We start from the raw sequence: 22,221 nt of genomic DNA, 5'->3' as shown, positions 1-22,221 counted from the left end.
CATTGGCTGCAAAACTTGCATGGAGCAGTAGCTGGAGCACTCAGACACCTGTGCAAAATGTAGGGGAAGTGTTGAAGGAAACAGCATGTTTGAAGTCAATGGCCTGTCAGAGGCTTTTTCTGTGCTAAGGTCTCTTTTTGAAGAGGAATAATATTCATTTATTTACTCAAAAACAGGCAGGTAATTGAGTTTTGTTTTTTTAATGATGAAAAATTGTTCAAACGCCCACTGCCACCAATTCTACTCATTTACATTCGTCGAGTTCTAACAACAAATTGTATGTTTACACATTGCGCCGAGTTGTGGCTATAAGAAAGAGAAGTGCCTCTTTGTATGGCGCGAAATCATTGTTGACTGCTCTAGAGAGCAGTTCAGAAATGTCAGGATATTTGTCTGCAAACTGACTCTTAGCCAGTACTTTTTCTTGTTCTGTTAAAAATGGATCTACTCCAAAGGTAGATTGTGGTGTCAGTGAGGATCCCAGCTGTTGTCTGTAGAGTTCTGCTGCTTCAACTGAGTGAGGCAACAGCTCCTGTGAGAATTTTTTGGGACACCCACTGCCAGCCAAGTCGTTTGGTATACCTTTACCTGTAAAATAAAGAACATACTGTTGACCTTGAGACTGATGTGTGTCTGTTGTAATTATTTTAATATTTGCAATACTGATTATTTCACCTGGAATTCGATGAGCATTCCAAGACTCTACCACTCTTGTAAGACCAATCTGGCAGTCTGACCAGTCAGGCAGGACACACAGTATCGGACAAGGCTGTCATCCATGTCTAGTACTTCCTGGTCCACCAACTGCAGAAGGGCTGTCTTCAGGGGGTAGTTGACACGATTATTGATCTCCGGCCAGATTCGTTCAACTATGTGATTCTGAATGTGAGGCAAAAATGTGTTATTAATTTATTCCAATGGTCAAATGAAAATGTATTTTACAGTCCATTTTGCAGAATTCCCAGTAACTCTACCAAATCTGCAGACTTGCTAGAAAAGTGTTCTGCTTATCATAAAAGTTGGAAAGCATAGCAATTCTGAAAAAAGAAGACAGCATGCTGCTGAAACAAACTATAGTATCTAAATACTAAACAACACTAAATATTAACAAATAAATAGCTCCAACAGGCATAGACGGTGTGTGTTAGTGAAGCCACCATAGAAACTACTGAACTATACCCTTGTGGATGGAGTTTGTATGTAAGGTCTTGTCTCCTGATTATAGCGATGAGATGACAGCAGCTCCTGAATGAAGAGTGTCAAATAAAATTCCTTTCCATGATCGAGGCGCACCTGGTCCCACATCCCATTGGCAAGTACTGCAGGCCTATTGGATGAAAAACTGGGTTTTAATTTGAGCAAAGCTTTTCAAATTTAACCATTCCAAATCAGTTATTCCCTGTAAAATTTAATGATTCAGTCATAAAGTAACTGTTAAGCTGTCAGCATTTTGTCACACTCGCGTATGTAAGATACTATTTCAATGACAGTATAAGAGTCTGCCAGTTACATGGGACTATGCAGCCTTTCCTTTCAAGTAGGACGTCCAAATTCACATAGTGCATATCACAATCTTGATACCATATTAATACATTGGCCAGCATCCGCTGTCTTGCATAAATGACAGAATACTGTTTAAATGTCCACAAATTACAGGCTGTTACCTGAAAACATCTTCATAGATGGCAAGGTTGTTTTTTTATGGGCATTGTGGAATGACCAACAACCTTTTTGCTGAAGCCATCAATGGCTACAACATGTGTGACCCCAAACATCACTAACTTTTCATTCTGGTCCAGATGAACCTTCTGTCCCATGTAGTCTGCCTGGTATGGTATGGGGTTGAGGTTGCGGGCACCCTAAAAGAAGACACAAAAATAATTTGACAATTCCACAAAACACAACGTAGGCTACAACGCTATCCTCCTCAATAACAAAGGCCTACTTTTAATGGGCTGATAATATGGTACCTTTGACACTTCAGGAGTAGCCTACAATATTATTCCCATAATTGAATCTAATTACTTTCTTTTGGCCTATCCCTTAGATTGCCTTATTGCTGTTGTTGGGATGCTTGTATGTGGGTTAGTGTAGTACTGCTACTTTTCGACACCAATAGGTGGCACTAGCACCCTGATGTGGGCAGAGCCGTATACGGCTCTGGATGTGGGTGGGTGACTGGCGCTCTTCATCAGAAGTAGGCTACTAGGAAAATAATACATTCTAAACGCTACACTAACAGAAGACAGCACAACCTGTTTCTATTTTCAAAGTAAAGCATTTGTTATTGTACTACCGCCAGAGACGTGCCCTTAACCACTGATCCTTGTTTACACCAACCTCTCTGTTTACATATGCACATCATAACACCACGTAGCGTAGGCTAGCCTATAATAATCCGCTAATCCATGAATTGATTTCTCAACAGCTTCGTTGAAAGCAAATGCATGTGTTTGTCATTGTGATGGTTATGAGGTAGCAGATAAGTTAAGTTACACGCCGCTACCTGAATCATCTTGAATTTGACATTTATAGTATAGCCTACCTGGCGTCTTGCTTCATTGTAAGGTTGGTGCATAGTTCTGAGCACTGATCCTATTCGTGTCTCTGCAGCATGTACCCCTTTCATGGCGAGGTATCCCTTCATCATCCTTCTGCCAAATGTTGGTCCTGTCTAGAAAATAACAAACACAATTTTAACATTCCAAAATCATGCCGATATGTTTTAGTTATTGGGAGTAAGCATGGGGGTGGAGTGATTGTGTAATGGAATTTGCAAGTGTTTTACGGAATCTGTTTACTCTATTAGCCTATTGTGATAAATGTGGAATAAACTTGCTTCTTTGCACACGCACACACATATCAAAGAAGAAAAGGTCAGTTTTCTTACCTCGGTAATGGCTTTTACCACCTCCAACTCCAGATGTTCCTCGGGCAATCTCATCAAGTTTACGCCGTTTTCAGCACAGAATCTTCTCACATTTCTAGCTGAAAATCCTCTCCCGCCCCCGCTTACCTCTGAAATGCGCGCAGAGATTTCAGAAGATGACAGGCCTTGTTTTGCCATGTCTAAAATCATTTCTGAGTAGGGCTCCAGAGACATTTTTCTCATTCGCGCTTTAGCCTAAATGGCAGCTTCCGGTGCGATAATATTAAAAAATGGTTATTTTTGGTCCATTTTTTCGTTCCTGTTGACTAGTGAATTTATTTTTGTAATGTGAAATAAAACATGAAAATAAAAGAAAAATGCAGTGTAATTCAATTTTTGTTTTTGTGTTTCAAAACGAAAATCAAATAAACCAGTCATTTTTTGTTTTTTAATACCCATTCCTAAAGGGAAAATCCAATGACCAAAACATACACGGACCCAGAAATTACTGAATATTATTAGTCTTAAACTTGTTAGAAATGACCCCTTAGTTGTGTTTTATTTTTATTTTTGTTCAGTTAACATTGTGTGCTCTTTTTGCGCTTGCCATATATTATTGTACATTTCCTGCCTCAATTTAAAAAAAAAAATAAATCAGTAAATAGTGGTGTATTTCATGTGACAGCGCCCCCTAGAGGAGACACCCAACTTACAAGAAGTATAAAAGCTTCACACTGCGGAAGCGTCGAGGTCGAACTTCCGGTGTGGATTTGATCCAGAAATGAAAATCAGCCCGAACAGAATCCTCACAAATCAGATCAAATACATTTATTTGTTTAAAGTCACAGGGTGATATGATAGTACAATGTTTATTTCTCTGTAATGTTTCAGAAATCTCAGCGAAATAAAAACGAAGCAGAAAATTCTTCCACATATCACCTTTAATTCAAGGATTTTAACAAAAATATCACAAACATTTAGGAATTAAAGACATTTTTACACATTTGCTCCATTTGAACAGGCTCAAAAATAATTGGACAGACTGAAATGCTTATAAATGAAAGGATTAGTTTTAATACTTGGATCATTATCCAGGGGCGACAGTGGTGTAGTGGTTAGGACTATCACCTCACAGCAAGAAGGTCCTGGGTTCGAGCCCAGTGGCTGCTGGGGGGGGTTCTGTGCGGAGTTTGCGTGTTCTCCCCGTGTCTGTGTAGGTTTCCTCCGGGTGCTCCGGTTTCCCCCACAGTCCAAAGACATGCAGGTTAGGCTAACTGGTGGCTCTAAATTGACCGTAGGTGTGAATGTGAGTGTGAATGGTTGTCTGTGTCTATGTGTCAGCCCTGTGATGACCTGGCGACTTGTCCAGGGTGTACCCTGCCTCTCACCCATGGTCAGCTGGGATAGGCTCCAGCTTGCCTGCGACCCTGTAGGACAGGATAAGCGGTTACGGATAATGGATGGATGGATCATAATCCATCTGTACTGAAACTTCAAAGTGAAGATTCTCTTTGGGGTTTTTTTCAAGTACAGATATAAAATAAGCTTTAAAAAAACAGATACATAACTGACAATCACACATTTCATTTAATTGTATGATTGTGGAACTTCATTACAATTCAAATATTAATAAAGATCATTTACAGTTCACACTGATATTAAAATGATCAATAAAATTTGTTAAAAGCAGCTGCTAATATCTGTGTGGATAAAACTGAACAAACATGAGTTTCTCCTTTCAACAAAAATACAAACATTATTCTTGTTTTATTTAGAACTAAAAATGTTCCTTAAAAATACAGCATGACTAAAAATAAGTGTTAATCAGGAATAAAATAATTGCAGCATGTGATCATGAATGAATTAAGTCTCTATTTGTGCCAAATGCTGCCATCTGCTGGGACAAAGATGAAATGACGTGGCCCACGATCTCATCTCATTATCTCTAGCCGCTTTATCCTGTTCTACAGGGTCGCAGGAGCCTATCCCAGCTGACTACGGGCGAAAGGCGGGGTACACCCTGGACAAGTCGCCAGGTCATCACAGGGCTGACACATAGACACAGACAACCATTCACAGTCAATTTAGAGTCACCAGTTAACCTAACCTGCATGTCTTTGGACTGTGGGGGAAACCGGAGCACCCGGAGGGAACCCACGCGGACACGGGAGAACATGCAAACTCCGCACAGAAAGGCCCTCGCCGGCCACGGGGCTCGAACCCAGGACCTTCTTGCTGTGAGACGACAGCGCTAACCACTACACCACCGGTGGCCCACGATCTTCTCCGATAATCACGATAATCTGCAGGAGAAATAAACCACATTATTGTTATTTCATGTGCAGTTTGAATGACTGTATAAATCCACATGAGCAGAGGTGAAGTCAGGGAGGTGGAGACAAACTGCACTGTGATCATATGAGGAACCGCCCCTTTATCAACCCCTACAAAGGGAACAAGGAAGTGATTAAAGTCAAAGTGAAAGCAGTTACAGCTCACATCGAGAAGAAACCCTTATTTTCACATTAATTTCTGAAATGAACTGCAGGATTTTCACCGACTCTGAAATATAAACACAGACAATTCTCACTCCCTGAAAAGAGGCGAGTAAAATAAAGGTATGTTCTTCAGTGAATGTTTTATAGTTCAGAGGTTTTGTCAGTGTGTGATTTATCAGGATAAACTGTACATGTTAACAATGTCAGACAGAGACAGAGTCTCTAACACACTGCTGAAACACTGACACTGAAATACAAGCTGATAAGTGTTTTTACTGAGTTTAGTTTAAAAACTGTCTTTAATGATCAGTGATCAACCGAGACAACAAAGCTGAAAAACAGGTTTAAAGGTTGCTGTTTTATTAACTGCTCAAAACTAAACTGATTCCAGCATGAACACTGAAATACAATTATACTTTATACTGTGTGTGTGTGTGTGTGTGTGTGTGTGTGAGAGAGAGAGAAGTCCAGAGGTGATCACTGGGTGAAACATAAACACTTATAGAAACATATCAGTGAGTGAGAAACTGTGAATGATCCAGTTCCTGAGCTGAGAGCTGTGAGAATGATCAGTGAAATCCTGTGTTTATTACAATCTAATGAAGATGAGAATGTTTACGTGTGTTTTATATCACAGTCTAAATGCTTCCAGTGTCATTGCTGAGGTTTAACACTGCAGACAGGCCTGTGGAGTCAAACAGACTAATCAGTAACACCTCATACTGTTACATGTGTGAACTGAATGATGTGATTTCTGACTGAAAAGGTTCAAAACACAGGAGGAAGAAAATGGCTGAATCTTCATCACCGACAAAAGACAGAAGAAGGAGAAGCATGGCTAAACCACCTTTCTGTAAGTTATACAGCTCATACATGATAGTTTGTGGTTATGGACTTGTAGCGCATACACCATGCAGTACATCGTTTAATGAAGGACTGTCACTAAATGAAATGAATAGTGAAAGTAAATGATCGCAATTAATGTTTTAATTATCTTTTCTGGGTGGCACGGTGGTGTAGTGGTTAGCACTGTTGCCTCACAGCAAGAAGGTCCGGGTTCGATCCCCGTGGCCGACGAGGGCCTTTCTGTGTGGAGTTTGCATGTTCTCCCCGTGTCCGCGTGGGTTTCCTCCGGGTGCTCCGGTTTCCCCCACAGTCCAAAGACATGCAGGTTAGGTTAACTGGTGACTCTAAATTGACCGTAGGTGTGAATGTGAGTGTGAATGGTTGTCTGTGTCTATGTGTCAGCCCTGTGATGACCTGGCGACTTGTTCAGGGTGTACCCCGCCTTTCGCCCGTAGTCAGCTGGGATAGGCTCCAGCTTGCTTGCGACCCTGTAGAAGGATAAAGCGGCTACAGATAATGAGATGAGATTATCTTTTCTGTTAACTTTATGCCACTCTTTTCATATAAAAATAAGCTGTGTGTAATAAACCACAAACATAAGCCATTTATTGACACTGAATGTGCCATTATGGAGGAATTTTCTGACTTTATTCAAATATTTAACAATATAATGAATTGCTTCAGTAATTAGATCTGCAGTTAAAAGTGACAAAATAAATTATACTGAACTAGAATTGGGAATAAATAAATTTATTTTTGAAAGATTATAAATAATTAAATCATAAATAATTAAATGTGACTCTAAATATGTTGCTTGCCACCTGTCTGTCTATCTAAATGGTGCTATGAAAGCCATAAAAAACTGACATGAAATAAACCATGAAAATGAGCATCATGAAATACTCCCCAAAATCTGACACTTTCATTCACAATTAATAAAGTCTGAAAATAAATTAATTTATTTTATGGATACTGAATTTTTGAAGCATATTAAAAGTCATTGATTTATTTATCCAGACCAGTGTAAATGGGGGACCCACGAGATCAGCCCTAAAAACATTGGTATTCTGGACAACTTAACTGGAAAATGCCTTATTTAAGAAAGCAAATGACCTGCGACCCAAGTCTAACTTCATAACTAACTGTAACTTCATTACATTTTTTGCAATAACTCATTTAAATATTTAACCTCAATCGTTAAGAAGGTGCTAGAGACAATCCATATCTCTGAAACATAAAACATTAGATTTAGTGTACAGAAATAATCAGATCATTAACAAAAGCATTTAAATAATATTATGAGAAACTTTTTTTACATCAGAAATAAAAGAATATGACCCTCTCCTCTTTCTAAAATCACTGAATTTGAAATGCTTATCATCAGAGCAAAAAGAAAAACTCAATAAAAACATTATCTGGAAAGAAATTAAATCTGATATTAAAAAATATCCTTGAAAGAAAGCTCAAGGACTAGATGGTCTAACAATATAATTTTATTCAGCTTTTTGGTCAAACACTACCCCTTTGTTGATAGAAGTTGCAAATTCTGTGAAAAACAATCATACGCTTCCACAAACAATGTACCTATGAACTATTTCTGTAACACCAAAGCCAGGCAGAGACAGTGATAGACCTTCTGACTTCAGAACTTTTAGTTTAATCAACTGTGATTTAAAAAAAAAAAAAAAATAATAATAATAATAATAATAATAATAATAATTGACTAAAGTTATAACAGACTCACACAGGTTTTACCAAATATTATCCATCACAATCAAACTGAATTTATACAAAATAGAGATTTAAAAACTGATACAAAAAACATTTATCTTGAATAAAGGATGCAAAGAAGTATAAGAAGGATTGAAGACGAATGGTGGTTGATGCAGAAAAAGCTGTTGATAGACTTGAACAGTTTTATCTGTTTAAAAAGTGCTCTAGGTTTATGACGTCTCAGTGAAAATTATAAATATGATAATCTCCAAATCTCCAAAGGCACAAGTATACAACTGGAATTCTTTCTGAAGCCTTTCCCTTAAGTAGAGGCACAGGTCAAGGATACCCTCAATCACCCTCCATATCTACATTAGCAGTTTAACCTTCAGCCGAAAAAATTAGACAGAACAAACAAGTGGCATTACAGTTGGTAAGAAGCAATACAAACAGTTTATTTGCTGATGATTTATTACTTTATAAATAATGTAAATATGTCTAGTCCATTTGTAATTGAAATGACAGAAGTTTAATTTATCCAGTTATAAAATGAATGAGGTTATATCCAGAATTAATTTGGAAAACAATTTAAATTCCAGACAAGGAATATTAAACACCTCAGTTGCTGTATCAGTGGAGATAAGTTACAGCTGTAAAAAGACAATTTTCTCCCATTAATTAAAAATCTTAAGCAAGATATTGAAAAGTAGTCTGATATGAAGATTCATTTAAAAGGTAGAATAAACCTTTTTAAAGCAGATACGCAGAGCCTTTATTTTTAAATAAATTTCTGAGTGGATAGGATCTCCATCCTTGACTCTTGTATGCTTCATAAATGGGAATAAAAAAAAATATATATATATATTTTGAGAGTTAAAATTGACCACAAAGTTGGTATTCGAGCTGCCCCGCTGAGCCAGCCAGCCCTGAGTGCGTGACGTCACAGCAGGAACCGGTTTTAAGGCCAAGGCCTTTGACAGCTATTAGAGCTGGGTGATATGGCCGAAAAATAAATAAATAAATAAATAAATCTGATTTTTTCACAAAAAATCCGATTTTCGATTTTAATCGATTGTTCCCCCCTACTAAAAATCAAACTACAGCTGACAAAGAAATGGTTCAAAACAAGTTTTATCTTTATTTTGTTTTGACTTAAATTTCCCCTTTGGGGTTAAAGTGCAACCAGAAACCAAAACGAAGCCAAGAAACTAGCTTGTAGATGAGATGGCAGACCATGCCATTGTAAACAGTGAGAACATACATTAACTTTTAGAAAGCTTTCTCCAACATAGCTTAGTTTCAAACTGGCACTGATACAATGCACCCTAAAACTTAAATAAATAAATAAATAAATGCCCCCTCAAAAAATATATAAATGAATAATAAATAAAATTGTGTCCTTTTCGATAAAACGGACAAAATAGGGGAAAAAAATCCCGGCTTTTCCACTGTATGTATGGGCACCATGTCTTTTGCAATAAACATCGCGATAGCATCTGTGATTGCTTCCACCGCCCCATTCTTATCATAACGCACACAGTTGGAAAACGTGTCCGGGACGGCTGCTTGCTTTGTTGTGGATGGTGCGCTCGTGCTGCGGCTGTGTTCATTCCGCTGGGAGCAGCACTCTCCCGCTCCGCTGCAGGCTTCTATTTAAGGGGTTGGAATAAATTTGTCGTGCTGCTTCCTTTGGAAGCAACCGTTTTCAAACACATCTTACAACGAGGACTTGTTTGGTCTGCGTCTGACGCCGCTAAACCGAACCATTTCCAGATCACGGAGGAAGTTACTCCTTTCTTGGGCACAAGTTGCGGCTTTCCCCCAATCGCTGCCATGTTGTTTGTGTGTGTCGATGGTCCGTTCTGCACATGTGCAGAGGGGAGCATCGGTGGCTGAAGTTAAAACTGAGAGAAAACCGATTTTCATAAAACACACATCGTCCTTAACTGTAAATTCGAATTAATCAATGAAAATCGATTTATCGCCGAAATCTAACAGCTATAGACCAAAGTCATATAAATAAAAATTTATGGTGAAAGTAAGAAATACGGGCGGCACGGTGGTGTAGTGGTTAGCGCTGTCGCCTCACAGCAAGAAGGTCCTGGGTTCGAGCCCCGGGGCCGGCGAGGGCCTTTCTGTGTGGAGTTTGCATGTTCTCCCCGTGTCCGCGTGGGTTTCCTCCGGGTGCTCCGGTTTCCCCCACAGTCCAAAGACATGCAGGTTAGGTTAACTGGTGGCTCTAAATTGACCGTAGGTGTGAATGTGAGTGTGAATGGTTGTCTGTGTCTATGTGTCAGCCCTGTGATGACCTGGCGACTTGTCCAGGGTGTACCCCGCCTTTCGCCCGTAGTCAGCTGGGATAGGCTCCAGCTTGCCTGCGACCCTGTAGAAGGATAAAGCGGCTAGAGATAATGAGATGAGTAAGAAATACCGTTTCCGACTTGCTCAACTAAGACTGATTTGACTTCACTGATTGTGGGTTGACTCTCATTAAAACAGGTGTTATAACTTGTGCAACATACAGTACATGTACATGCATGCATTTTCACTGATAAAATGTAAAAGGCTAATTAAATAATCAGATGAACTGAGACAATCACATTCTGAAGCAAATTAAATAATCTTATACTGGTAACTTAAACACACAATACAAGTTACATGTATTAATCTAAATGCAGGTAAACAACATTTTTTTATATCCAAACGAGAGTCGCAGCTTACCCGTCTGTGTTCTCGCTTCTTGAAGGCTTGTCTTGTGGCCGATTGTTTTGAAACAATCTGACTTTCAGTTGTTTGTTCAGTTCTCCGTTCATTCACTTCTTCCATGTAAGGGCGAGATGGCAGCGATATCCAGTTTAGAAATCAAACGGCTGCTACACTCATTCTCTGGTTTGTCCATACGGAGTACTCCGCCATTACTGCTCAGCTCAGGAAATTACTGAAACCCGGGACGTTTTGGGATCAGTCCAGAAAAATTATGGAGAAATTCTGGTGTGTGATTTTCACACCTACACTACAGACGCAGTGTACCATGTAGAGACAAGGTTGGAACAAATTCCAGTATTTCTACACTATTTATAAAAAATGTGTAACATTATTTTCTATCAACCCTAGTTTCTGGTGACTCCAGCAGTCTCCTGTCTGAAGAGCAGCTGCTGTGTTCGATCTGTCTGGATGTGTTCACCAATCCAGTCACCACTCCATGTGGACACAACTTCTGTAAGAGCTGCCTTACACAGTGCTGGGAGAAGAGTCAACACTGTCACTGTCCATTATGTAAAGAGAAATTCACCAGGAAACCTGAACTGAAGATTAATACAACACTGAGAGAGGTTGCAGATCTCTTCAAGAAGAAACATGGTCCTGACAAACCTGAGGTTCTTTGTGATGCCTGCACTGGAGAGAAGCTGAAGGCCCTGAAATCCTGTCTGGATTGTCGTGCAACTTTCTGTAAAACTCATTTCGAACTTCATAATCTTGTTTCAAGCTTTAAGAAACATAAATTAATAAACCCTGTGGAGAACCTGGAGGACTACATATGCCAGAAACATGAGAGACCGCTGGAGCTGTTCTGTAGAGATGATCAGACGTGTGTGTGTCAGTTCTGCACTGAGACGGACCACAAGAATCACAACACTGTTCCTATAGAGGAGGAGAGCGGAGAGAGGAAGGTGAGAAACACTGACTAACAAACTTTAGACATCATTAAAGAAAATACAAATTAATTTATCCAGTGGTAGATCAGATTGGAAATTTCTGAGATCAAATTCCAGGACAAAAAAGGTACAAAAGTATTAGAAATAATATCAATTATTTATCTTGTGCTCTGTCCTCAGACTCAGCTGGGGAAAACACAGACAGATGTGCAGCAGATGATTCAGGACCGACTGAAGAAGATCCAAGAGATCAAATACTCAGTCGAGCTCAGCAAAGTGTGTGGAAAATAGTTTATGTATTGTTTGCTTTAATCTGTAGAAATGAACAATCTACAATAAATATTAGTTCATTATTCAGTGTGATGTAAAGAAAGTGAAAATGTGTTGCTCCTTTAGAGAAGCACAGAGAAAGAGAAAGCAGACAGTGTTGAAGTCTTCACTGCTCTGATTCGCTCCATTGAGAGAAGTCAGGCTGAGCTGCTCGAGGTGATGGAGGAGAAGCAGAAAGCAGCAGAGAGGCAGGCTGAAGGACTCATTAAAGAGCTGGAGCAGGAAATCACTGTGCTAAAGAGGAGAGACACTGAGCTGGAGCAGCTCTCACACACTGAGGAGCATCTCCACCTCCTACAGGTCAGTGTTCCTCTCTCTGCTCACTGGCAATGCAGAACATCACAGAACAACACTCACCATGCTGAGGGATTTCTCCTCTCTCCTGCTCTACTGTAGATTTACTCCTCCATGTGCAGCCCTCCACACACCAAGAACTGGACTGAGATCAGTATTAACACTGATCTGAGTGGGGACACTGTGAGGACAGCTCTGTCTCAGCTTCAGCAGACTCTGAATAAGAAACTCACGAAAACACTCAATGACAAGTTAAAGGAAGCAGGTGAGAAACTTTTATATTATGTGTTTTCTTGGCACAAGTCGGTAATAATATTCATTTTTAGCTTTATTTGATTCAAATCCTGCAATAAAACCATCTGAAATCTAATGAAAGTGATGTTTTGTTGTAATTAGTTTCCACAGAACTGAAGAGGATTCAGCAGTATGCAGGTACAGTGAGGTTTCTGTTTCCTCTCATATTAAAATGTACAGATCGTCATTACACTACTGCATCATCAGACTTATTTTCATCTGTAGATCTCTCCAGCTAAAAGGACGTCTTAAAGTGTCTCATTATCCTCCTCACTACACTGTAAAAACGAAAATGTCGAGAAAACTCAAATTATCAAGGCAACATGATGCAATAGATTTTTGAATTGTCTCAGCTTTTGACTACTGTTGTTGACTTTTACTAGTTTTCAAGTTTAGACAAGAGTTCTCGCATAATTTTGATAATCTTGCGAGGCTAAGCACGAAATTCTTGCTTCAATAACATGGATTTCTATCTTCAACAAATACAGAAATTCCTGCTGAATAAACACACAATTCTTGATTCAGTGAGATAGAAATGTTGCTTTATAAATCGATAAAAATACATGTTGCTGAAATAAATAAATTAATATTTAAAAACACACTGAAGAGCGCAAAGCATTAAGTTACTTGACACTATGTTTATTCCTCTTGGTAAACATCGTGGTAAACAGGGCATGCATACATAAAATAATTACCTGTCCAAGTGTATCTTAAAGTTGTAAATGAGCACTAATCACAATGAACTAGACAAGTTTAAAATTGCACATACATTGAAATTTTAGGAAGAAACTTGAACAGGCAAAAACACTGGTTGTGTGCCTCTTACAAATCTTGTAAAGTGATTGTGACAAACGCATCCAAAAACGTCTTGAATTTGGATTATATCACACAAGATGTGCATTTTTCAAATGCGTTTAAAGGTCTTTGAATCAAAGAATTTAAGAATAAAACAATTATAAAACCCCATCGCCTCTTGTTAACTGACATGCAACAATACCAAAAATGTATATTTCACAGGCAAACTGGAGTTGCATGCTTAAAATGACTGCACATGCAAGATAGTGCATACACCCAAGTTTTACTTGAGCACCAACAACAAACATGAACAGTGGAAACACGGTATATGCACCTCTTGTGAACTGGCAGCTGACATCTCCAAAGGTTTCATGAATCTTTGTTTCAGAGGCAGAGATCTGCATGCTTAAAATGACTAGCTCACAGCAATAGCTTTGTTTTGAGACCCCTTATGCGCTGTGAGCATCGAGAGACAAGCTCAAAAAAAGACAGTCTGAAGTGCTTCAAAGGTATACCTCATCTCCTTGGGATAATCAATGTTCATGGCATACAGAAGGCCAAAGAGGGATGCAAAGGCAGTACTGAGGTCTGGTAGGTCATGGAGCACAATGGCCCCTTCCAACACAATAGCCATGTCTCGCACATTTGGTGAAATGGCAGCATCATTGTCTTCGAGGACAGTGAGGATGGCAACAGACACACCTCTGAGCACTCGTTCTTCAGGGTCAGTGTCCTGAAGAGAAGCAACAAACCTGATTGAGTGTTAAAGAAAACTGAAAGACAAAATGCATTTCTTCTTATTCCAACCTAAATTTTAGTAACATGCTACTGACCCTTGCCATTCAGCTTGTGGAAGTTTAAAAAAAAAAAAAGCACATTGAATTACCTGTGTAGGAAATGTGCGATAGAAATAAACTTGCTATTACTCACCGAACACTTCAAGAAGAATTTAGCGGTGTCATCCCGAACAAAAATAGGCAGGCCCCTCAGTGCTGCTGTCTTTCGGTGAGACACAATGTCCGATGTCTAACAGTACCCAGTGGAAAACACACAAGCATATCAATTAGTATAGTGCCAAAGTGAATTTATACAAAATGCAAAAGGAAAGAGGGAAAGAAATTCCACTGCAATCCTGCATTAATTTGTACTTTTACAAATCAGAAATACTGTGATCATTTTCTGTTTCAATTCAGAACACCAAAGCAATGACTGGTACCATCAATTTTTACTGATGCATTTCCATCAAAGCATTTTTTAGCTTTTCTGTCTCTCTGAAATGAAAAAAGTATATTCATGCTTTACTAATAATCCCAGGCAAATATTTCACATTTTCAACAAAGGAAAGAGGCATGGGCGGTCACGTCTTCTTTGGCTACTGAACACAGCAAGTGCTCAAGGTTTGGCAGTTGAAAAGCATGACAGGTTATTTTCCCTCAACTTATGAATGCTTTTAGCTTCAGGCACATCACTTACCTGTTCATCAAGGTTATCAAGGAGGTGTTCCATCTTCTGACCAAAGCCTGCCTTCCCGAGCCCGGTACAGTCTAAGCAGGTGAGGCACATATTTGTCAAGGGATGTAGTGAAAGTCCCCAGGAGGTCTTTGCTGGTGATTCGATTAAATTCTTCAGATATATGAACACAAACAATAAAATAATATAATTGGACAATAATTATTCTGTTAGGGTTTTTTTTTATAACAGAAAGTTCCTAGGAAGCTACAATAGAATTACTCTATAAAAATGTATATCATTTTAGTTTTGGCAAAAAAGTTTCATTAAGTTTCACTGGCATCTGTAAAGACAATTCCTAAGGACTAACGATTAATCTGACTATGACATCAATTGTTTCCAATTTAAAAGTTGAATTAGGGGACATACTCCTTGGGAGGACAAATTCTATTATGAATTGTGGGGCTGATAGTGTCGTGAGTTGGAATGTGTGGAGTGGCCTGTAGTGGAGTGGTAGGACGGGGTATAGTATAGCTTGCCAGTATACCTTATAACAGATCACGCATTTCGTCAGTTATAGTTAATGTGGTAAAATTAGACCTACCCAATTACACACACTGGATTGAGCATTTGAATAATAAAGTTACTAAATAAATGAGCACAATCTTACCTCCTCAAAGGAAAACAGCGAAGGCCATCTCTCCTGGACCTCGGATACCATAGGCTGCCCCTCTACTACCTCTCTCCGCCTAAGGGAAAATGTCAGCTCCATCTTGTGCCACATCATTGTCAGGTTCTTTTTCTTCATTTCATCAACCAGAGCAACTCTCTTCTTCAAGAGTAGAATCATCATGGTGTTGTGGATAATCTGGAACATGGTTGACCTCTCCATGTTTGGGCTTTTTCAGGGTGAACAGGCGGTCATCCTCATCTCCACCTTTTCTTTTCCTGTTCACATCCACCTCATTGCAGCCTGCCTGGTGCAGCTTTGACCTGTAGTTTCCAAACTTGTACTGGATACTTTTTTTCCATCCTTCGTAGCCTGTGATGCTACCTAGCTCCTTAAGAACCAGGGAAGAGGCAACTGATTGAAGTTCATCTTTGTCAGGGTAGCTTTTGATTTCAAAAATTGCCTGTGCAATTTTATCCAAAATGTCCATTTTAATGTCTCTTGTCATGTCAAGGCCCTTCTTTGATTTTTCGTACATCTCATTACCCTTACGCAATTTCAGTTCAACATCATATGAGAACTTGGGGATCGGGAACGGAGAGGGCCGCTCAGCAACATGCCTTAAATTGCTCTGGATAGAGTCTGAGCTAGACCTGAAATGCTCAGAGTGAACACTGGCTGGATCAAGAGCGGAGACTGAACCAATCGAATGGTCACTGGATTGGTTAAATAGAGATGAATTACAGTCCCACATAATATGCAGGACTGCACACTCAGCTGGTAATTCAGAAATCACTTTCAAGCCCAAGTCTCTCTTTCAGTCCATCAATCAGTTCACTGACAGATTCTGCTACAGCAAGCTGTATTCGTCTGGCTTCTTTGGAGAAGACAACCACCCGAAGTAACAAAGTCTGAAAATAAGAGTGAAATAAAGAGCAGGAAATAGTCAGACTTGGTTCAAAAACATTTGACAAAATAAAGCCAAAGTCTTAGGTGATCACAGCCCAGAGTGACGTCTTCAAACTGCTTTCTTAATCTGAGCAGCAGCCAAAGTATTCATTTTATAATAAAAAGAAAAGAACCTTGACACCTCAGTGAAGCTAGTATAAGAAAATGTTTAATATTTTAACTTGATAATTTTAATCAGTTTTCAAAAGAATAAATTAGTTTAATCTCAAATAATCAAGCAATTGCAGATACATGTATATGTATGAAAATATAGATGTTCGTGTTTTATAACTGATATGGTTCAGCATGAACTGAGAATGAAACATTTTCCCCCACATGCATGGACAGTTAAATGACTTAAATAAGACAGAATTTTCTGAGTAACTTAAATGGATTTCAATTTAAGCACAATTTTGAACAATGAAAATCCTACAAAATCTTAAAACTTGGACTATTTTTCCTCACATTTCACACATGAAAAGGTTAAATAAGATCTTTGTTGAATTGACCCTTTAGTGTAAACAGCTGGCACAAGGAAACATTCCATTCTGAGTTGCTTTAATGGAGATACGATCGACACTTTAGATCGATACTTTAGATCGATCCGCCCACCACTAGCGTTTACATTCCTGCCGCAGCGTCCATTCGGGAGGCGCTGGGAAGACTGTGCTCTTCTCCTGGGCCCAAGTCTAGCCAACTTCAAAGCCCCTTCACTTTAATCAGCGAGTTTCCCGCATGGCGCTATACTCTGGTGACCAGACGTCCCGGTTTTACCGGGACGGTCCCGATTTGGGGTTGTGTGTCCCGAGTCCCGACAAAAGTCTGTCGGGACTCGGATATGTCCCGGTTTTCGCCACTCGCGACGTTTGCTACTGAGCAGCGTGGGAATTATTAGCGGAGGAATGTCTGCATTTACTATTTTGATGAATTGACAGGAATCGCAAACTTTCCTGGTTACTGCCCCCTGGCCCTGTGGCATGGGGGTTTATTTAGCCACATTATTCCAGACAACAGAACGGGTTGCCATGCAACAATAAAATAAACATTAACTGGCGCGAATGTTCTTTGTCTCGCAGCTAGCAGCAGTAATGCTGCAGCAATTATGCCGAAAAGAAAATGTACCTTTTCCAAAGATTTACAGGGCACCTATCCCTTCCTCCGAGAGGTGCAGAACAATGTGCACGAAGCCTACTGCACACACTAAGTGTTTTGTTCTTGTACTGAGTTGGGTAGCCTAATGCCGCTTTTCCACTACCAACGCGGCTGAGTTGGGCTGAGCCGTGCCGTGCTGAGTTGGGCTGAGCCATGCCGTGCTGAGTTGGGATGAGTCGAGCTGAGCGGGGCTGTTGGAGTTGCATTTCGACTACAACCGCGCTGAACCGTGCTGGCTGGAAGTGGGTGGACACATTGGGTGGAGTTAGCGAAAGTGGGTGGACGTCAGGTGATGTCGTTAGGCGGCGCAAACAGTGACATCAGTGATCTTTTAAGCGGTAGTCTCATGACCCGGAGAGTAAACAATAAACATGGAGGACATGGTGTCGTTAGTGTTGCTGGTCTTGGTGCTGTGGCTTGTTGTCACCGACAACGCCAACAGATACTGGCAAGAGCGTATAGATGAGGCGAGGCGCATAAGGCTTCATAATTCTCGTAATTCATAATTCTCCTTCTTCCGGGTTTACGGTGTTTACAGATCCCAGCGTGCTCGCGGGGCGTGTGTGGGCGTGTGAGGACACTCCTCCTCACCAATCAGTGCACAGGGGAGTGTCTCCTCACGCCCCTAGCCTCACTCAGCTCGGTTTGGCTCGCTTCAGCCCCACTCCAAAACCGTGCGAGTTTTGGGGGCTGAGCAGGGCTGAAGCGAGCTGAGTCGTGCTGTTCTTAGATAGTCGAAACGCGAGCCGTGTCAGGCTGAAGTGAGCTGAAGCGAGCTGAAAAAGGGTAGTGGAAAAGGGCCATATGCTGCAAATGCTGTGCGCTCCTGTGGGGGCTTTCCTCGGGCTGTCGCCCCCTCCTCCTTTACTGCTGTTTTGTTTGAGTGTATATTTACGGAAGCTGCGAGAGGCCCTTCATATACTCTTTTTTTTAATTCACCTTGTTATCCCAAGATAATGACATAATTAATTCAGGATCTCGAGAAAACAACACAACTAATTCGAGATCTCTCGAAAACAAAACCGTTATTTCGAGATCTCGAGAAAACAAAATTATTTCATGATCTCAGCTGGGGGCGGCACGGTGGTGTAGTGGTTAGCGCTGTCGCCTCACAGCAAGAAGGTCCTGGGTTCGAGCCGCGGGGCCGGCGAGGGCCTTTCTGTGTGGAGTTTGCATGTTCTCCCCGTGTCCGCGTGGGTTTCCTCCGGGTGCTCTGGTTTCCCCCACAGTCCAAAGACATGCAGGTTAGGTTAACTGGTGACTCTAAATTGACCGTAGGTGTGAGTGTGAATGGTTGTCTGTGTCTATGTGTCAGCCCTGTGATGACCTGGCGACTTGTCCAGGGTGTACCCCGCCTTTCGCCCGTAGTCAGCTGGGATAGGCTCCAGCTTGCTTGCGACCCTGTAGAAGGATAAAGCGGCTAGAGATAATGAGATGAGATGAGATGAGATCTCAGCTGGATCACTGTATCTCCATCAGTAGAGACGAAGCCGGGCCAGTCTTCTGCGGAGGTGCCGCGGACTAATTTTGAAATTATCTCTTATTAAAAGACTTAATGCAATCTCTCCCTGTGTCAGCCCCTGATCAAAATATTGCCTTATTAGGTGATCGATTATTCCAGACATTCTAATGACCAAAGTTGCGTCTATACAGAATGAGAAATAGCCCCAAAGTCAGCATATCACAAGTCTCTTGGCGCACCTGAATGAACCATTTCTCAGCTGTTTACTCGAGATCATGGAATAATTGTTTTGTTTTCTTGAGATCTCGGAATAACGGTTTTGTTTTCTCGAGATCTTGAATTAGTTGTGTTGTTTTCTCAAGATCCTGAATTAATTATGTCGTTATCTCGGGATAACAAGGTGAATAAAAAAAAGGATTATATGAAGGGCCTCTCTCGGCTTCCGTGGTATATATTCTCAAATCACTTGTCTCTTTTTTGTTTCTGTTGAACATACCATTCTGACAGTTTATTGCTGTGTTGAACAGCTTGTTGCACCTTCCATTAAAGTGTTCACTTTTGTACACATCTTCTTGCTTTATTCATTCAGTTGTGGGGAATGGTTAGTAAGGTTGATTCTGACCGAGGCTATGTTGAGGTCACATATCTACTTTTTAAGTTCATGCGATAGTGCATACAATTTTAGAGATATAGCCTACATGTGCATATGCATTCTTCTTGGTGTTCTCACAAACAGGTGAAATAAATCAGTTTAAATTTGGCCTATGGACATAGCCTGGCCTATTCTCAGCCATTACAAAATCTGCTGTCTGACCATAATTTAACTGATCTGTATACCACTATGCTACTAGATAACAACATGCCTGTTTGTGTTATTTCATGTGAGATGTTGATAAATGTGAGCTTCAACAAAATGATAAGAGCACCTCTCTGACTGTCACAGTTACGTTAAAAAAAAAAAAAAAAGGTGCGCGTGCACGAGCATGGTCGCGCGCAAAAGTGTCCCGGTTTCAGACTCGGGAAATCTGGCCACCCGAGTGTTTGTGCAAGAATTCTTTTGAGGGTCGCTAAGCTTGGAGCGCCGTCTGGAGCCTCGCTAACAATGTTAGCTTTGGTGGTCGGACAAAATGAACCCATATTTCGTTTGAAACAGTAAACTGCGCTTCACTGTTAAAATCCCGAGTCTAGTAAAACAACACTTAGCTGCTTAGCCAAACGGAAACGGTGGCAGTATTTTAAGAAACTCGCATCCACGGTGTCCCACAAGTTGAGTCGGAGTTCAAAATGTCCGACCAGCAAGTGACTCCCACAGCTCATGTGGCCACTACGGAGTTTCCATCAAGGGGCTAAACGGAACCTCTCTCTGCTCAGAAACCGGTGTTTACCTGTTATTAAAATGCGTGTTAAGATATGTAAACGCTACAAATGATCCTCACTACTGGATGATGATTTAATCTTTTTTACCTGCAAACTCATATCACACACTGTGTGTTTCTCTCAGTGGATGTGACTCTGGATCCTGATACAGCTCAACCATATCTCATCCTGTCTGCTGATGGAAAACAAGTGACACTTGGAGACAAACGACAGAATCTCCCTGATACACCACAGAGGTTTGGTCGATATGTTAATGTTCTGGGAAAGCAGAGTTTCTCCTCAGGGAGATTTTATTATGAGGTGCAGGTCAGAGGGAAAACTGCGTGGACATTAGGAGTTGTGAGAGAGAACATTAACAGGAAGGGGGAGATTACACTGACTCCTCAGAATGGATTCTGGACTGTGGTACTGAGGAATGAGAATCAGTATGAGGCTGGTGCTGGTCCCCCTGTCCCCCTCACACTGAGAGAGAAGCTGGAGACGGTGGGGGTGTTTGTGGATTATGAGGAGGGTCTGGTCTCCTTTTATGATGTGAAGTCCAGATCTCATATCTACTCTTTCACTGGTCAGTCTTTCACTGAGAAACTCTATCCATACTTCAGTCCTTGTTTAAATGATGGAGGTAAAAATTCAGCCCCACTGATCATCTCTCCTGTATTAAACACTGAATGACTTTTCAACTCACAAATGTAATCATCTATTAAATGGTGAGAATAAACAGAAATATTTTACTTTTTCTGATTAATTTTAGTAATACATATTCCCCTTTAAAATGCTGTACAGTTTATTTTAATACCTGGGTTTAGTTTTTTGCAGAAACAAATAATTTTACTCCTACTGTCTGTTGTTACACATTTTGATTGTGGAACTCTCTCATGACAAATCAAATATTAATAAAGATTATTTACAGTTCACACTGAGTTTTACTGCAGAATTTAATCTGATCAGTAAAATGGATGAAGTTCAGCTGCTGATGTCTGTGTAAATAAAACCAAACAAAACTGTTTCTCTTTCAAACCTCAAACATAAACTTGTATTTTATTTCGAAATAAAAGTGTCAGGGTTTTTCTGTTCTTCCAAATAGGAATGAATGAATAAATGAATCCTCATTCTGCACTAAATCCTTCCATCTGCTGGTACAAACGTGAAATAATGCGGTCCATTTGGGTTGAAAATATTAATTTAAAACAAATATGAGATGTTAAATGTAGGATGGCAGAGGGGATTCTCATTAATATTCATGACATAACGCTACCTGATTGGTCAGTGACACATTCTGGCTCTGACATTTCATGCTGCTGCACGACAGTGTTGTGACTGCAGTGAAAAGTCATCCTGAGGAGATTACACTGACTAGTTTACCTGATTCCTCTATCAGAGTCATTGTCACTTCTTTCCTCATGAGCTTCACTGTGTTCTGTCTGTTTAAGAAGGTGACAGGCTCCTCGTTCAGGATTTTGATCTTTTTATTAGGTCATGTTTTTGATTGATGCACATTTAAATACTTATTTAAATGAAAACTTAACTTCCAGTCAGGCCCATAAGTATTTGGACAGTGACAATTTTTTGCTATTTTTCCTCTGTACACCACCACAATGGATTTGAAAAGAATCTGGAGAAATCTATGTACGCAAGAAACAAGGCTGAAAACTGACATTGGATGCCTGTGATCTTCAGGCCCTCAGGCGACACTGCATTAAAAGCAGACACCTGTCTGTGGTGGAAATCACTGTATGGGCTCAGGAACACTTCAGAAAACCGTCGTCTGTGAAAACAGGTAATTACTGTATCCACAAATGCAAGTTAAAACCAGTTATAAACACTATCCAGAAACACCACCACCTTCTCTGGACTCGAGCTCTTTTACA

The 22,221-nt window shown here is 40.3% G+C and overlaps 1 protein-coding gene and 1 pseudogene across 1 annotated transcript; one reads left to right on the top strand and one right to left on the bottom strand.

Annotated features, from left to right (window-relative positions):
• Positions 1-283: 283 nt before the first annotated feature.
• LOC132885234 (uncharacterized) lies at positions 284-3,103 on the bottom strand (annotated as a pseudogene).
• Positions 3,104-6,156: 3,053 nt separating this feature from the next.
• LOC132893435 (E3 ubiquitin-protein ligase TRIM39-like) lies at positions 6,157-21,146 on the top strand. Its single transcript, XM_060932617.1, has 7 exons — positions 6,157-6,220; positions 11,041-11,597; positions 11,763-11,858; positions 11,979-12,212; positions 12,309-12,471; positions 12,603-12,638; positions 20,478-21,146. Exons 1-7 carry the CDS (start codon positions 6,157-6,159, stop codon positions 21,023-21,025), a joined length of 1,698 nt encoding a protein of 565 aa, XP_060788600.1. The 3' UTR covers positions 21,026-21,146.
• The last annotated feature ends 1,075 nt before the right edge of the window (positions 21,147-22,221 follow it).

The sequence above is a fragment of the Neoarius graeffei genome, chromosome 1 (assembly GCF_027579695.1).
Source record: "Neoarius graeffei isolate fNeoGra1 chromosome 1, fNeoGra1.pri, whole genome shotgun sequence".
In the NCBI taxonomy this organism is placed as follows: domain Eukaryota; kingdom Metazoa; phylum Chordata; class Actinopteri; order Siluriformes; family Ariidae; genus Neoarius; species Neoarius graeffei.
The sequence above is the reverse complement of the archived record's forward strand: the minus strand, read 5'-3'. Positions and strand labels throughout refer to the sequence as shown.

Excerpts from the sequence above, each read along its gene's own strand:
- LOC132893435 (XM_060932617.1), top strand. The coding sequence starts at position 6,157 with ATGGCTGAATCTTCATCACCGACAAAAGACAGAAGAAGGAGAAGCATG. Across the intron at positions 6,221-11,040 it reads CATGGCTAAACCACCTTTCT|TTTCTGGTGACTCCAGCAGT; the intron begins GTAAGTTATACA and ends TATCAACCCTAG. Across the intron at positions 11,859-11,978 it reads ACTCAGTCGAGCTCAGCAAA|AGAAGCACAGAGAAAGAGAA; the intron begins GTGTGTGGAAAA and ends TTGCTCCTTTAG.